The 16,978-nt window shown below is 39.6% G+C and overlaps 1 protein-coding gene across 1 annotated transcript; it reads right to left on the reverse strand.

The window, feature by feature from the left end:
- Window positions 1-135: 135 nt before the first annotated feature.
- On the reverse strand, window positions 136-15,664 carry LOC123078040 (uncharacterized). Its single transcript, XM_044500429.1, has 5 exons — window positions 13,832-15,664; window positions 12,913-13,018; window positions 1,746-1,879; window positions 1,588-1,647; window positions 136-267 (listed from the first exon to the last, which is right to left on the reverse strand). Exons 2-5 carry the CDS (start codon window positions 13,010-13,012, stop codon window positions 136-138), a joined length of 426 nt encoding a protein of 141 aa, XP_044356364.1. The 5' UTR covers window positions 13,013-13,018; window positions 13,832-15,664.
- Between the last annotated feature and the right edge of the window lie 1,314 nt (window positions 15,665-16,978).

The following is a 16,978-nucleotide window of genomic DNA, read 5'->3' on the forward strand; positions in this document are numbered from 1 at the left end:
AAAACAATCAAATACCCTCACCAATCAACAGCTGACACATGTAAATAGCAGAAATATTAGTAGATAACAAAAAAGAACGTCTAAACGGGTTGGGGCTAAACATTTGACCCGGTTCGTCCTGGACAATAAACCCCTTCAAAAGATCAGGGGCCAACACCCGCCTGATCTCCAGAACCACACATCACATGCCCACATACTTGGAACCCACGCAAAGGGCAAACACCTCTTCACCTCTTGCATGAACAAAACACAAAGAAATTGCTTCATCTACAAACAGAAAGATCAACATCAGCTATAATTCTGAAAAAAACATACAAGGACATCAACAAGGAATTAACATGGGAAAGATAGTAATTTTTTTAGAAAACATATAGTGTAGGAACCTAGTAATTTCCAGTGTAAATCCCCATGTAACTATACTTGTAAAACACAAATACCTACAATTTCCAGTGTAAATTCACCATAAATTCTAGTGTAAAATAAACTGTAACTACTGGTAATTACACCACCAGTAAATCCTAGAAAATTACAGTGCGAATCCTATAAATTTACAGTGCAAAAACCAGTGAAAATATAGACAAAAGATGCAATTACACTGTAAATGCCCAGTAAATTCCAGAGCAAATTAAACTGTAGGTGCCTAGTATGTAAATCCTAGAAAATGACAGTGTAAATATAGAGAATTACAGTGCAGAAACTGGTGTAAACAAGACAAAAGATTACACTGTAAACCTAGTAAATCCAGTGTAAATTAAATCATGTCACCTAGTAAAAATTCCACTGTAAATCCTAGAAAATTACAGTGAAATTACACTACAATTACAGTGTAAATTAAACCTAGTAAATCCTAGAAAATTAAATCAAAGAAAGTTACGGTGCAAAACCGGTGTAAGCATGGAGACAAAAGACAATTACACTGTAAATACCCAGTAAATTCCAGTGTAAACTAAAGGTACCTAGTAAAAATTCCATTGTAAATTCTAGAAAATTACATTGAAAACTGGTGTAGTTTACTTTAATTTATAGGGGATTTCCACTGTAAATCCTAGAAAATTACAGTGTAATTACACTGTAATTACAGTGCAAATTAAACCCAGTAAATCCTAGAATATTACAGTGTAAATCATAGAATGTTGCAGTGCAAAAAACGGTGTAAACATGGAGACAAAAGACAACTACACTGTAAACACCCAAATAATTACACTATAACTCAAGAAAATTAAAGTAATTACGCTGTAAGTACCTAGCAATTTCCAAATGTAAAAAACTCAAGAAAACTAAAGTAATTACACTATAAGTACCTAGGAATTACACTGTAAGCGCAAAATACAACCTACAGAATACATTCAAGCATGATTGTGATTATGCTAACACTGACATTCTGCTTTCATCTATTTCTATAAGCTTTGCTGTTGATGATTATGCTAGCACTGACATCCTTCTACTAACAGATGATAATTTCCTCTTGAGGTGCTTGACTTTATGTACAAAACAAATACATAAGCATCAAACCAACATCTAAAAGAATAAATATAATCAGAAAAAGATAATCATGAAAAAATAAAATTAGATTAGAAAAATACTTACATTATTCACATAGAAATTGTAAAGTGCTTTATGAAAGTCTTCATCATCAGCAGAGAAATTCTGAAAAGGGAAAAATTCAGACAATAAGCACAACACTTAAGAAAATGAAAAACAAAAAAAAAACACAATGAAAATGAAAAGAAGACAAAGATAACTACCAAAGACATAACATTCTCATCAGCGAAATCATTAGGCACGAAAGGATCTTTTGATGAATCAGGACTCTCAACTGAAGAAGCTTGCGGAACATCCTTGGCTGAGACTTTCTGTAGTCTGCCCATTGAGATACTAGCTGAAAAACAAGAGAGAAGGGACTCAGTTATAGAGAGACTCCAAGTGCAAAACTATGTAAATATACAGTAATAATCTAAGAGAAATTTACACGGTGAGAGAACAAATTACACAGTAATTATGAATAAAATTACACTGTAAAAAGGCAACAGGTTGCAGTGTAGAACGCCATCGGATTACAGAGTAAAGTACATAAATTACGGGTACAATTACACTGTAAAAAGAGCATCAAGTTACCCTTTTTACACTGTAATTACACTGTACAATTACCCATAATTACACTGTAACTATAAATCCAAGTACAAAGTAATTACACTGTACAATTACCCATAATTACACTGTAATTATGGGTACATAAATTATACTGTAATTATAAAAATACAAAGTACAAAGTAAATACGTGTAAAATTATGCTGTAAAAGGGCAACGGGTTACAGTGTAAAACGCCATCGGATTAATTATGGGTACAATTACACTGTAAAAGGGCATAGGATTACAGTGTAAAAACAGTACAACCTACACAATAATTATGCATACAAATTACACCAGAAAATGGACATTCCAAAATGCAGTGAAACTACAGTACAAACTACACAGTAATTATGGGTAAAATAACGCTGTAAAAAAATCATCGGGTTACAGTGCAACTACAGAGTGACTATGCGATAGTTAACGGCAAAGTTACACTGTGATAACGCATCAGACTACACTATAAAAACAGGGACAATCTATGCAGTAATTAAATACGCATCGAATTACAGTGAAAATCAAGACAAACTACACAGGAAAATAAACTGTAATTAAGAGAAAATTACACTCCAACATGCATACATGGGATTACAGTGTAATTAAGAGAAAATTACATAACAAAATACAATGTAAATATACACGGGATTACAATGAAAAAATACATGACAATATACACAAGAGATAAGGTGAACAAAACACCTTGGCACCTGATACGTCCATTTTGCATCATGCTTTTATATCGATATTTATTGCATTATGGGCTGTTATTACACATTATGTCACAATACTTATGCCTATTCTCTCTTATTTTACAAGGTTTACATAAGGAGGGAGAATGCCGGCAGCTGGAATTCTGGGCTGGAAAAGGAGCAAATATTAGAGACCTATTCTGCACAACTCCAAAAGTCCTGAAACTCCACGAAAGTTATTTTTGGAAATAATAAAAAATAATGAGCGGAAGAAATACGTCAGGGGGGCCTCTACCTGTCCACGAGGGTGGGGGGCGCGCCCTACCCCCTAGGCGCGCCCCCCTGCCTCGTGGGCCCCCTGTTGGCCCTCCGGTGCCCATCTTCTTCTATATGAAGTCTTTCGTCCGAAGAAAAATAATAAGCAAGCTTTCGGGACGAGACTCCGCCGCCATGAGGCGGAACCTTGGCGGAACCAATCTAGGGCTCCGGCAGAGCTGTTCTGCCGGGAACACTTCCCTCCGGGAGGGGGAAAACATCGCCATCATCATCACCAACGCTCCTCTCATCGGGAGAGGGCAACTTCCATCAACATCTTCACCAGCACCATCTCCTCTCAAACCCTAGTTCATCTCTTGTATCCAATTCTTGTCTCATAGTCTGGGATTGGTACCTGTAGGTTGCTAGTAGTGTTGATTACTACTTGTAGTTGATGCTAGTTGGTTTATTTGGTGGAAGATCATATGTTCAGACCCTTTATGCATATTAATACTCCTCTGATTATGATCATGAATATGCTTTGTGAGTAGTTACGTTTGTTCCTGAGGACATGGGAGAAGTCTTGCTATTAGTAGTCATGTGAATTTGGTATTCGTTAGATATTTTGATGAGATGTATGTTGTCTATCCTCTAGTGGTGTTATGTGAACATCGACTACATGACACTTCACCATTAATTGGGCCTAGAGGAAGGCATTGGGAAGTAATAAGTAGATGATGGGTTGCTAGAGTGACAGAAGCTTAAACCCTAGTTTATGCTTTGCTTTGTAAGGGGCTGATTTGGATCCATATGTTTCATGCTATGGTTAGGTTTACCTTAATACTTTTGTTGTAGTTGCGGATGCTTGCAATAGAGGTTAATCATAAGTGGGATGCTTGTCCAAGTAAGGGAAGCACCCAAGCACCGGTCCACCCACATATCAAATTATCAAAGTACCGAACGCGAATCATATGAACGTGATGAAAACTAGCTTGACGATAATTCCCATGTGTCCTCGGGAGCGCTTTTCTCTTTATAAGAGTTTGTCCAGGCTTGTCCTTTGCTACAAAAAGGATTGGGCCACCTTGCTGCACTTTATTTACTTTTGTTACTTGTTACCCGTTATAAATTATCTTATCACAAAACTACCTGTTACCTATAATTTCAGTGCTTGCAGAGAATACCTTGCTGAAAACCGCTTATCATTTCCTTCTGCTCCTCGTTGGGTTCGACACTCTTACTTATCGAAAGGACTACGATAGATCCCCTATACTTGTGGGTCATCAAGACTCTTTTCTGGCGCCGTTGCCGGGGAGTGAAGCGCCTTTGGTAGGTGAAATTTGGTAAGGAAAAATTTATATAGTGTGCTGAAATTTACTGTCACTTGTTACTATAGAAAGTAATCCTCTGAGGGGCTTGTTCGGGGTATCTTCACCCCGACCAGTAGAGCAAAGAGTTGCTCCTCAACCTACTGAACCTGCTGAAGATGAAAATGTCTACTTTGGAATTCCTTCGGGTATGTTAGAGAAACTGCTAGCTAATCCTTTTGCAGGAGATGGAACAATGCATCCTGATGAGCACCTAATCTATGTGGATGAAGTTTGTGGATTATTTAAGCTTGCAGGTATACCCGATGATGTTATTAAGAAGAAGGTCTTCCCTTTATCTTTGAAGGGAGATGCATTGACATGGTATAGGCTATGTGATGATACAGGGTAATGGAACTACAAACGATTGAAATTGGAATTTCATCAGAAGTTTTATCCTATGCATCTTGTTCATCGTGATCGCAATTATATATATAATTTTTGGCCTCGCGAAGGAGAAAGCATCGCTCAAGGTTGGGGGAGGCTTAAATCAATGTTATATTCATGACCCAATCATGAGCTCCCAAGAGAAATAATTATTCAAAGTTTTTATGCTCGGCTTTCTGATAACAATCGCACCATGCTCAATACTTCTTGTGCTGGCTCTTTTATGATGAAGACTATTGAATTCAAATGGAATTTATTGGAAAGAATTAAACGCAACTCTGACGATTGGGATCTCGACGAAGGTAAGGAGTCAGGTATGACACCTAAGTTTGATTGTGTTAAATCTTTTATGGATACCGATGTTTTTCGTAAATTTAGCACTAAATATGGACTTGACTCTGAGATAGTAGCTTCCTTTTGTGAATCTTTTGCTGCTCACGTTGATCTCCCTAGGGAGAAGTGGTTTAAATATCATCCTCCCATAGAAGTAAAAGTAGCTGCACCTATTAAAGTTGAAGAAAAAACTATCACTTATAATGATCCTATTGTTCCTACTACTTATGTTGAGAAACCACCTTTCCCTGTTAGAATAAAGGATCATGCTAAAGCTTCAACTGTGGTTCGTAAAAGCAATATTAGAACCTATACACCTCCTGAGCAAGTTAAAGTTGAACCTAATGTTGCTATTGTTAAAGATCTCTTATCTGATAATATTGATGGGCATGTTATTCATTTCCGTGATGAAACTGCTAGAATTGCCAAACCTTGTGCTAAAGATAAGCATAGACCTGCGGTAGGCATGCCTGTTATTTCCGTTAAAATAGGAGATCATTGTTATCATGGCTTATGTGATATGGGTGCCAGTGCTAGTGCAATACCTATTGACTTATACAAAGAAATTATGCACGATATTGCACCTACTGAGTTAGAAGATATTGATGTCACAATTAAACTTGCCAATAGACATACTATTTCACCCATGGGAATTGTTAGAGATGTTGAAGTCTTGTGTGGGAAAACTAAATATCCTGCTGATTTTCTTGTTCTTGGTTCCCCACAAGATAGCTTTTATCCCATTATTTTTGGTAGACCCTTCTTGAACACTGTTAATGCTAAGATAGACTGCGAAAAGGATGTTGTTACTATTGGTTTGGGTGATATGTCTCATGAGTTTAATTTCTCTAAATTTAGTAGACAACACCGTGAAGAGGAATTGCCTAGTAAGGATGAAATTATTGGTCTTGCTTCTATTGCCGTACCCCCTAGTGATCCTTTAGAACAATATTTGCTAGATCATGAAAATGATATGTTTATGAATGAAAGAAGGGAAATAGATGAAGTATTCTTTAAACAGGAACCTATCCTGAAACACAATTTGCCTGTTGAAATCCTAGGGGATCCTCCTCCACCCAAGGGTGATCCCGTGTTTGAGCTTAAACCGTTGCCTGATACTCTTAAATATGCTTATCTTGATGAGAAAAAGATATATCCTGTTATTATTAGTGCTAACCTTTTAGAGCATGAAGAAGAGAGATTATTAAAAACTCTGAAGAAGCACCGTGCTGCTATTGGATATACTCTTGATGATCTTAAGGGCATTAGTCCCACTCTATGTCAACACAAAATAAATTTGGAGAAAGATGCCAAACCAGTTCGTGATCACCAACGACGGCTGAATCCTAAGATGAAAGAAGTGGTAAGAAAGGAAATACTAAAGCTCCTTGAGGCAGGTATAATTTATCCCGTTGCTGATAGTCAGGGGGTAAGTCCTGTCCATTATGTCCCTAAGAAGGGAGGTATTACCGTCGTTCCTAATGATAAAGATGAATTGATCCCGCAAAGAATTATTACAGGTTATACGATGGTAATTGATTTCCAAAAATTAAATAAAGCTACTAAAAAGGATCATTACCCCTTACCTTTTATCGATCAAATGCTAGAAAGATTATCCAAGCATACACATTTTTGCTTTCTAGATGGTTATTCTGGTTTCTCTCAAATACCTGTGTCAGCCGATGATCAATTAAAGACCACTTTTACTTGCCCTTTCGGTACTTTTGCTTATAGACGTATGCCTTTTGGTTTATGTAATGCACCTGCTACCTTTCAAAGATGCATGCTGGCTATATTCTCTGACTTTTGTGAAAAGATTTGTGAGGTTTTCATGGACGATTTCTCCGTCTATGGATCCTCTTTTGATGATTGCTTGAGCAATCTTGATCGAGTTTTGCAGAGATGTGAAGAAACTAACCTTGTCTTGAATTGGGAGAAGTGCCACTTTATGGTTAATGAAGGTATTGTCTTGGGGCATAAAGTTTCTGAAAGAGGCATTGAAGTTGATAAAGCCAAGGTTGATGCTATTGAAAAGATGCCATGTCCCAAGGACATCAAAGGTATAAGAAGTTTCCTTGGTGACGCCGGTTTTTATAGGAGGTTCATTAAGGACTTCTCAAAAATTTCTCGGCCTCTGAGTAATTTATTACAAAAAGATATACCATTTGTCTTTGATGATGATTGTGTAGAAGCATTTGAAATACTTAAGAAAGCATTGATATCTGCACCTATTGTTCAGCCACCTGATTGGAATTTACCCTTTGAAATTATGTGCGATGCTAGTGATTACGCTGTAGGTGTTGTTCTAGGGCAAAGAGTTGATAAGAAATTAAATGTTATTCAATATGCTAGCAAAACTCTAGACAATGCCCAGAGAAATTATGCTACTACTGAAAAAGAATTCTTAGCAGTCGTATTTGCTTGTGATAAGTTGAGACCTTATATTGTTGATTCTAAAGTAACTATTCACACGGATCATGCTGCTATTAAATATCTTATGGAAAAGAAAGATGCTAAACCTAGACTTATTAGATGGGTTCTCTTGCTACAAGAATTTGATTTGCATATTATTGATAGAAAGGGAGCTGAGAACCCCGTTGCAGACAACTTGTCTAGGTTAGAAAATGTTCTTGATGACCCACTACCTATTGATGATAGCTTTCCTGATGAACAATTAAATTTCATAAATGCCTCTCGTATTGCTCCATGGTATGCTGATTATGCTAATTATATTGTTGCTAAATTTATACCACCTAGTTTCACATACCAGCAAAAGAAAAAGTTTTTCTATGATTTGAGATATTACTTTTGGGATGGCCCACATCTTTATAAAGGAGTAGATGGTGTTATTAGACGTTGCGTACCTGAGCATGAACAGGAACAGATCCTACGCAAGTGTCACTCCGAGGCTTATGGAGGACACCACGCTGGAGACAGAACTGCACATAAGGTATTGCAATCCGGTTTTTATTAGCCTACTCTCTTCAAGGATGCCCGTAAGTTTGTCTTGTCTTGTGATGAATGTCAAAGAATTGGTAATATTAGTAGACGTCAAGAAATGCCTATGAATTATTCACTTGTTATTGAACCATTTGATGTTTGGGGCTTTGATTATATGGGACCTTTTCCTGCCTCTAATGGATATACACATATTTTAGTTGATGTTGATTACGTTACTAAGTGGGTAGAAGCTATTCCAACTAGTAGTGCTGATCATAACACTTCTATTAAGATGCTTAAAGAAGTTATTTTTCCGAGGTTTGGAGTCCCTAGATATTTAATGACTGATGGTGGTTCACATTTTATTCATGGTGCTTTCCGTAAAATGCTTGCTAAATATGATGTTAATCATAGAATTGCATCTCCTTATCACCCACAGTCTAGTGGTCAAGTAGAATTGAGTAATAGAGAGCTCAAATTAATTTTGCAAAAGACTGTTAATAGATCTAGAAAGAATTGGTCCAAGAAACTTGATGATGCATTATGGGCCTATAGAACTGCATATAAAAATCCTATGGGTATGTCTCCGTATAAAATGGTTTATGGAAAAGCATGTCACTTACCTCTCGAACTAGAACATAAGGCTTATTGGCTATTAAGGAGCTCAACTACGATTTCAAACTTGCCGGTGAGAAGAGGTTATTTGACATTAGCTCACTTGATGAATGGAGAACCCAAGCTTATGAGAATGCCAAATTGTTTAAAGAAAAAGTTAAAAGATGGCATGACAAAAGAATACAAAAGCGTGAGTTTAATGTAGGTGATTATGTGTTGCTATACAACTCTCGTTTAAGATTTTTTGCAGGAAAACTTCTCTCTAAATGGGAAGACCCTTACGTTATCGAGGAGATCTATCGTTCCGGTGCCATAAAAATCAACAACTTCGAAGGCACAAATCCGAAGGTGGTGAACGGTCAAAGAATCAAACATTATATCTCAGGTAATCCTATAAATGTTGAAACTAATGTTATTGAAACAGTAACCACGGAGGAATACATAAGGGACACTTTCCAGAACGTTTCAGACTCCGAAAAGGAATAGGTACGTGGTACGGTAAGTAAACCGACTCCAAAACAGTTCTAATGGCAATTTTTCTCCGTTTTGGAATATTTAGAAAAATAAGAAGCAGTCCGGGAAGGACACGAGGGCTCCACGAGGGTGGAGGGCGCGCCCTACCCTACTGGGCGCGCCCCCTACCTCGTGGGCACCTCGTGTGCTCTCCGGACTCCGTTTTCTTGCACGTTACGTATTTTGGTCGGTAAAAATTCATTATATATTCTCCCGAAGGTTTTGACCTCCGTATCATGCAAATATCTCATGTCTTTGTTTCGAGCTGTCTTGCTGCAGATTAGAGCAACATGTCGTCCCAGGATTCGGAAGGAGAAAGCTATGTGCCTGATTACCTTGCAGATCCTAAGGTCTATGGGGATGTGGAGCATTGTGGTTGGACTACGGAAGAAGAAGAGGACTATGAGCCCAAGAGAAAGGAGACGAGCTCTGATGAAGATGAAGTCCCATTACCTCAACCTGGGGACATGCATGTGGAGTTCAAAAAGTCAAGCCTCCCTGATAGAGCTAAGAAATTTAAGGTCGAGTTTATCCCTTTTTGTCTCTTGCAGAAAAACAAGCAGGAATTATGCAAAAAGATATTAAGCCTGGAGCAGGATATTGATGACTTGAGGGATCAAAATTCTGTCCTCAAGCGCAAATTAAGGAAGAAGACTACGCCATCAACTAAACCATCATCTTCTTCTTCAACAAAGGAGACATAATCACATGGGTATGGGCACTCCCCTTGGCAACTGCCAAGCTTGGGGGAGGTGCCCCGGTATCGTATCACCACCACATCTCCTATCTTTACCGTTTTTCTTAGTTCGATCCTATTAGTAGTATCTTGATCTAGTAGAATAAAGTTTTGGTATGATCTATTTTTGAGTTTTTCTTTATGATCCCTCTATGTAATCGAGTTCGTGAGCTATATATAATAAAGATTAGTGTTGAGTCAAGGGCTTGATTATCTTGCCATGATCTTGAGTGAATAAAAGAAAAGAGAAAAGAATAAAAAGAAACAAAGAGATCATATTGATCTTATGAAGAGTAATGACTTCACATAGAAAGAGTATGATGATTAAAAATTGTTGAGAGTTGACAAACATAGCCTTGGTCATCGTTGCAATTAATAGGAAGTAATAAAGAAAGAGAGGTTTCACATATAAATATACTATCTTGGACATCTTTTATGATTGGGAGCACTCATTAAAATATGACATGCTAAAGAGTTGATGTTGGACAAGGAAGACAACGTAATGGGTTATGTTTTCTTATATCTGAGATAAAGTATATTGTCATGGATCATCCAACATGTTGAGCTTGCCTTTCCCCCTCATGCTAGCCAAATTCTTTGCACCAAGTAGAGATACTACTTGTGCTTCCAAAAACCCTTAAACCAGTTTTGCCATGAGAGTCCACCATATCTACCTATGGATTGAGTAAGATCCTTCAAGTAAGTTGTCATCGGTGCAAGCAATAAAAATTGCTCTCTAAATATGTATGATTGATTGGTGTGGAGGAAATAAGCTTTATACGATCTTGTGATGTGGAAGAAATAAAAGCGACGGACTGCATAATAAAGGTTCATATCACAAGTGGCAATATAAAGTGACGTTCTTTCGCATTAAGATTTTGTGCATCCAACCCTAAAAGTGCATGGCAACCTCTGCTTCCCTCTGCGTAGGGCCTATCTTTTATTATTTTCTACCTTATGCAAGAGTCATGGTGATCTTCACCTTTCCTTTTTACATTTTATCCTTTGGCAAGCACAGTATGTTGGAAAGATCCTGATATATATATCTAATTGGATGTAAGTTAGCATGAATTATTATTGTTGACATTACCCTTGAGGTAAAAGGTTGGGAGGCGAAACTATAAGCCCCTATCTTTCTCTGTGTCCGATTGAAACTCCGTAACCACAAGTATTGCGTGAGTGTTAGCAATTATGAAAGACTAAATGATAGTTGAGTATGTGGGCTTGCTAAAAGGCTCTGACATAGACTCTTTCTGATGTTATGATAAATTGCAATTGCTTCAATGATTGAGATTATAGTTTGTTAGTTTTCAATAAAGTTTCTGATTCATACTTGACATTATGGATAGATTATTACTTGAGCATAAGAAATCATATGACAATATCCATATATGTTGCTGTTATGAAAATAATCATGATGCCCTCATGTCCGTATTTTATTTTATCGACACCTCTACCTCTAAACATGTGGACATATTTATCGTTATCGGCTTCCGCTTGAGGACAAGCGAGGTCTAAGCTTGGGGGAGTTGATACGTACATTTTGCATCATGCTTTTATATCGATATTTATTGCATTATGGGCTGTTATTACACATTATGTCATAATACTTATGCCTATTCTCTCTTATTTTACAAGGTTTACATAAGGAGGGAGAATGCCGGCAGCTGGAATTCTGGGCTGGAAAAGGAGCAAATATTAGAGACCTATTCTGCACAACTCCAAAAGTCCTGAAACTCCACGAAAGTTATTTTTGGAAATAATAAAAAATAATGAGCGGAAGAAATACGTCAGGGGGGCCTCCACCTGTCCACGAGGGTGGGGGGCGCGCCCTACCCCCCTGGGCGTGCCCCCTGCCTCATGGGCCCCCTGTTGGCCCTCCGGTGCACATCTTCTTCTATATGAAGTCTTTCGTCCGAAGAAAAATAATAAGCAAGCTTTCGGGACGAGACTCCATCGCCACGAGGCGGAACCTTGGCGGAACCAATCTAGGGCTCCGGCAGAGCTGTTCTGCCGGGGACACTTCCCTCCGGGAGGGGGAAAACATCGCCATCGTCATCACCAACGCTCCTCTCATCGGGAGAGGGCAATCTCCATCAACATCTTCACCGGCACCATCTCCTCTTAAACCCTAGTTCATCTCTTGTATCCAATTCTTGTCTCATAGTCTGAGATTGGCACCTGTAGGTTGCTAGTAGTGTTGATTACTACTTGTAGTTGATGCTAGTTGGTTTATTTGGTGGAAGATCATATGTTCAGATCCTTTATGCATATTAATACTCCTCTGATTATGAACATGAATATGCTTTGTGAGTAGTTACGTTTGTTCCTGAGGACATGGGAGAAGTCTTGCTATTAGTAGTCATGTGAATTTGGTATTCGTTCGATATTTTGATGAGATGTATGTTGTCTATCCTCTAGTGGTGTTATGTGAACGTCGACTACATGACACTTCACCATTAATTGGGCTTAGAGGAAGGCATTGGGAAGTAATAAGTAGATGATGGGTTGCTAGAGTGACAGAAACTTAAACCATAGTTTATGCGTTGCTTCGTAAGGGGCTGATTTGGATCCATATGTTTCATGCTATGGTTAGGTTTACCTTAATACTTTTGTTGTAGTTGCGGATGCTTGCAATAGAGGTTAATCATAAATGGGATGCTTGTCCAAGTAAGGGAAGCACTCAAGCACCGGTCCACCCACATATCAAATTATCAAAGTACCGAACGCGAATCATATGAACGTGATGAAAACTAGCTTGACGATAATTCCCATGTGTCCTCGGGAGCGCTTTTCTCTATATAAGAGTTTTTCCAGGCTTGTCCTTTGCTACAAAAAGGATTGGGCCACCTTGCTGCACTTTATTTACTTTTGTTACTTGTTACCCGTTACAAATTATCTTATCACCGAACTACTTGTTACCTATAATTTCAGTGCTTGCAGAGAATACCTTGCTCAAAACCGCTTATCATTTCCTTCTGCTCCTCGTTGGGTTCGACACTCTTACTTATCGAAAGGACTACGATAGATCCCCTATACTTGTGGGTCATCAGCACCTTCAGAAAAAAGGATGGGAATGTGACCAAAAGGATAGAAAGTGACAAAATTAAGGGAAAACAGGCGTAACTAAAGAACAAGTTAGCCAGACAGAAAATTAGGGGAGCAAGTTTCACAGTACTTTACTGCAAGATACAAAATGAGAAACAGGGCAAAAACAGGGGTACAAATTTACAACACAGCTACATACGGCGCATAAGATAGCAGTGAAGCTCTACATTACAAGTTGCAGTGAACATATAGCGCAACTAACAGAGTTAAAAATTGAACAGCAGAACTCATGCACATATCTCTGCAAGACCTTGGTCTAACACGCATGAAATTCAAGAGGGTACACAAAACCTTGGTCTAACAAGTTGCAGAGAAGTTCATTAACGACCAGAATGAACAACATCATGGGACAAAACGTAAACAAACATGAAGAAATTCAGGGACTATAACCACACCTCCTCCTTCAGAGACAAGTTACGGGATCCACCACTGTTAACTAAAGCCTACTAAGCTACCTTCACATCGACAGCAGCAGAACTTATTCTCTACACCTACCTACAAATCAACAGCGAGAACACAATCGGCCTGGAATTTGGTCTGCGCCCACAACAAAAACATGAGACTACACAAGGCGCACTGCAGGCTCCTCCCAAAACTCACACGAACAATCATGGCACCGTGGCGGACTAGAACACCACGGCATCGACATGCACATCCCGCGGACCACAAAACAATCACCACGATGCCAAAAAATCACCAGATCTAGAACTACACGGCCACAAAAAAGCATGGGCAAAGCGCGAGAGACAAGGAAAACGAACCAGAGTAGCCCACGAACGAGGAGAAGAGGGAGAAATCAGTATCCTGTGGTGGATGAGCTCGAAATCGCCATGAACGCAAGCAATCACCTCCGCCTCTTCCGCCGCTCGAGCTCTCTCTCTCTGCCTTGTCCAAATGCGAAGGGATGAGAAAGAGGAACGACCAGATACCCCGCTCCCAAATTCAAAAAAGACAAAAACGTGCCCAGCCAGGACGGGGCGGGCCGATGAAAACGGGCGGAAGAAGAAAACCGCGCCCGATAACAAAAACCAACACAAAAAACAGCCGACCGAGCGTGAATCTCAGAGCAAAGATCGGACAGACAGAGATTTGAATTACAACGAATTGAAAAACAGTCGACTATAAAATAGCAAATCCGAAAAAGGGCGCTACTCTGCGTCGGCGCACCGGCGGAACGATTCGGCCGGTCCACCTAGGACCGTAGGATTCTTAGCGATGCAATGATTGCTAGCCATCGGATATGCCTTCCGCGCTTTGTCCTTCTTCTTGAGCGAGCGCCGCACATCAGCGACAGGAGGCTGCGGCGCTATCGACCCCCGCCATAATCCCCCGCGAGGCGACCGAGTCCGAAGCACCGCCGCACGCCGGGCTCGCTGACGTTTGCCGCCGCTCGCCGCCCTCACACAATCTCCTCCTCCCGCTCGAAAAAAATTGATCCATGGAGGCACGAATCCTCGCCGGTTCCAGCATGAAAAATCCTCATGCGCGCCACCAGATGCACCTCCCACCGCGTCGATGTTTGCAGCTCCGTCGTCATCCCCTGCTTGCAGCTTAGCTCCGCTGTTGTCCCCTGCCTGCAGCTCCGACGCCGTCCCCTGCTTACAGCTTATATCCGCAGTCGATGGACCCATGGAGACGACGAAGTAACTCGCAAAAAATCACTATATATGGTTCCAGCAACCAAATTTGCCGCTTGTAGCATTTAAAGTCGCTGGTTGAAGCTCATTTTGCAATGGTCGAAGTATTCAGGCCACCTGGTTCCAGCATATTTCCCGCAGGTTCCACATCGCCGTCAAGGTCGCAGTACCATTGTGTCCGCTGTCTACCACCATGTTAGCAAACTCTGTTAGTAGCAAATGACATCTCTGATAGTGGCAAAACTCCGATACGGTTGCAGCAACAAAAATCCATTGCCGCCGTGGACGGAAGTAGCAAAATTTGACTTCGGTTCCAACAAAATCAAACATGGTTGTAGCAAAAAATAATCGATCGGAAAAGATAGGGATGTAGCATCTCATGAGAATGAATGTAGCAATCGTCAACACCCGTGGTAACAAAAAACTGACAAAAGGTTGCATCAAGAAACACAGTCCTGGGTCTTGCATGTCATGGAGATGGGATGTAGCAAAAATTCGACAAACATAGGCAGTAACAAAAAATCAAAACGGTTGTAGCAAAATCGTTCACCAGTTCCAGCAAAAAACACCGTGGGAGGAGATTTTGGGCGGGGGTGGTTGGAAGCAAAAACATGAGCCGGTTCCAACAAAATCAAAACAAGGTTGTAGCAAAAACTCGTCATTGACGTGGTCAATTGCAGCTCGGCCATGGCGGCTAACGCATCCGGCTTCGCCGGCCATGGAGAGGGGCGCACCCGGCTGCGAGCAACCCATGGCGATGAGCGCGCCCAGCTGCGCACTCCTCCCTGCTCGGGTGGCTGTGTTCGCGACCGAGAGGCGAGGAGGCGTGGGGTAGCTTGACGGCTAGAGATGGAGGAGAAAATGGCCAGCAGGAGCAAAGGGCTTCACGAGATGGAGGAGAAAATGGCCAGCAGGAGCAAAGGGCTTCACGCCATGGCTGGGGGTAGGTGAGGAGGAGAGAGGAGACGATAAGGAATGAGATAAGATGAAAGAGGAGTGCGAGCGATCGCTTTAGATGGGGAGTGGGTCCACCAGACGTAACGTGAGCGGAACGAGCGTGACCGGCCAAAGATTGGACCGGTGCGCCGGCTCTAAACATTTACCAAAAAAAAAAAACAGATATAGACGTCTCCTGTACGGATTCCGAATTAGCAATCGCCTACGGGCAACGACTAGCGTGCTGGCCTATTAGTGCAGTTTGCTGGTTGCGCGCTGTAGGTTCGTTCTGCTCCGATGTTACTCATCCCTAAAAAAATGCTCCTTTTTTCTATTTCATTTCATTTTGCTTCTTTATTTATTTTTATTTTGTATCTTTTTAAATTTGGCACTGTTTTTTTATCGTTCTACATTAGTTTTCTACTTTTGTTGGTTTTCTTTATTCTTCTGTTTTTTGCTTTTCCATTGTTTCTTTCTCAGTTTTTATCGTTTTTAACACATATTTACTTTTATCATGGTATCCAATGTACATTTTTAGAGCACACAGGAATTATTTTTCTGATACACCGCTAGAAATTTATGACGCACATTTTTCAAATACATGTTTTGAACACTTTTTTGATTACATGGTAACATTTTCTAAATACATATTATATACTTTATAATGGAAATAAAAAATATTAAACAACAGATTTTTTTACATTGTGTACACATTTTTAAATTGATTATTTTAGAAACACCTGAATATTTATTTAAAATGTTGCATACAATTTTTAGTGGAAATGAACATTTATTAACCTATGCGAACATATTTTTACATTGTCTGTAATATTTTCTTAAATGAGACAAACATGTTTTGAAACGCGGGAATATTTTCATAAAAAGCAATGTACAATTTTTAATGTTGCAGATTATTTTTTACACTACGCAAACAATTATTTATATTTTATACACATTTTAGAAAACTCCTGTACATTTGTTGAAACACAATTTTTTTTAATTTTCAGGAACATTTTTTAAAACTGGGCTAACAAAGTTTTATACTATATGTTAAACTTTTAAATTCGTGTTTTAAAATTTATAAAATACATTTAAAATTTTAGAATATATTTGCATTTAACTTAAAATAAATAAAAAAATAGGGACAATAGTTCGAGTGTCGTTAGCATGACTAGCCACGTCGTACTGGGCGGCCCACCACCAACGCCCTGTAACAGCGCAGGGAACGGTCAATTGGATCAAATACCCCCGAAATTCTAAAACCTTGACCATATTTGTGGGACTTTTCTGAGTATATAGTTTGGTGTGGTCCACCTTGTTCTTATTATTAGGGTT

This window comes from Triticum aestivum, chromosome 3D, assembly GCF_018294505.1.
Source record: "Triticum aestivum cultivar Chinese Spring chromosome 3D, IWGSC CS RefSeq v2.1, whole genome shotgun sequence".
Classification (NCBI taxonomy): Eukaryota; Viridiplantae; Streptophyta; class Magnoliopsida; order Poales; family Poaceae; genus Triticum; species Triticum aestivum.

Coding starts and splice junctions, on each gene's coding strand:
- LOC123078040 (XM_044500429.1), bottom strand. CDS start 13,012: ATGACCCACAAGTATAGGGGATCTATCGTAGTCCTTTCGATAAGTAAG. Junction 1,648..1,745: donor ATGAGAATGTTATGTCTTTG/GTAGTTATCTTT, acceptor TTCCCTTTTCAG/AATTTCTCTGCTGATGATGA. Junction 268..1,587: donor ACAATTTCTATGTGAATAAT/GTAAGTATTTTT, acceptor TTCTGTTTGTAG/ATGAAGCAATTTCTTTGTGT.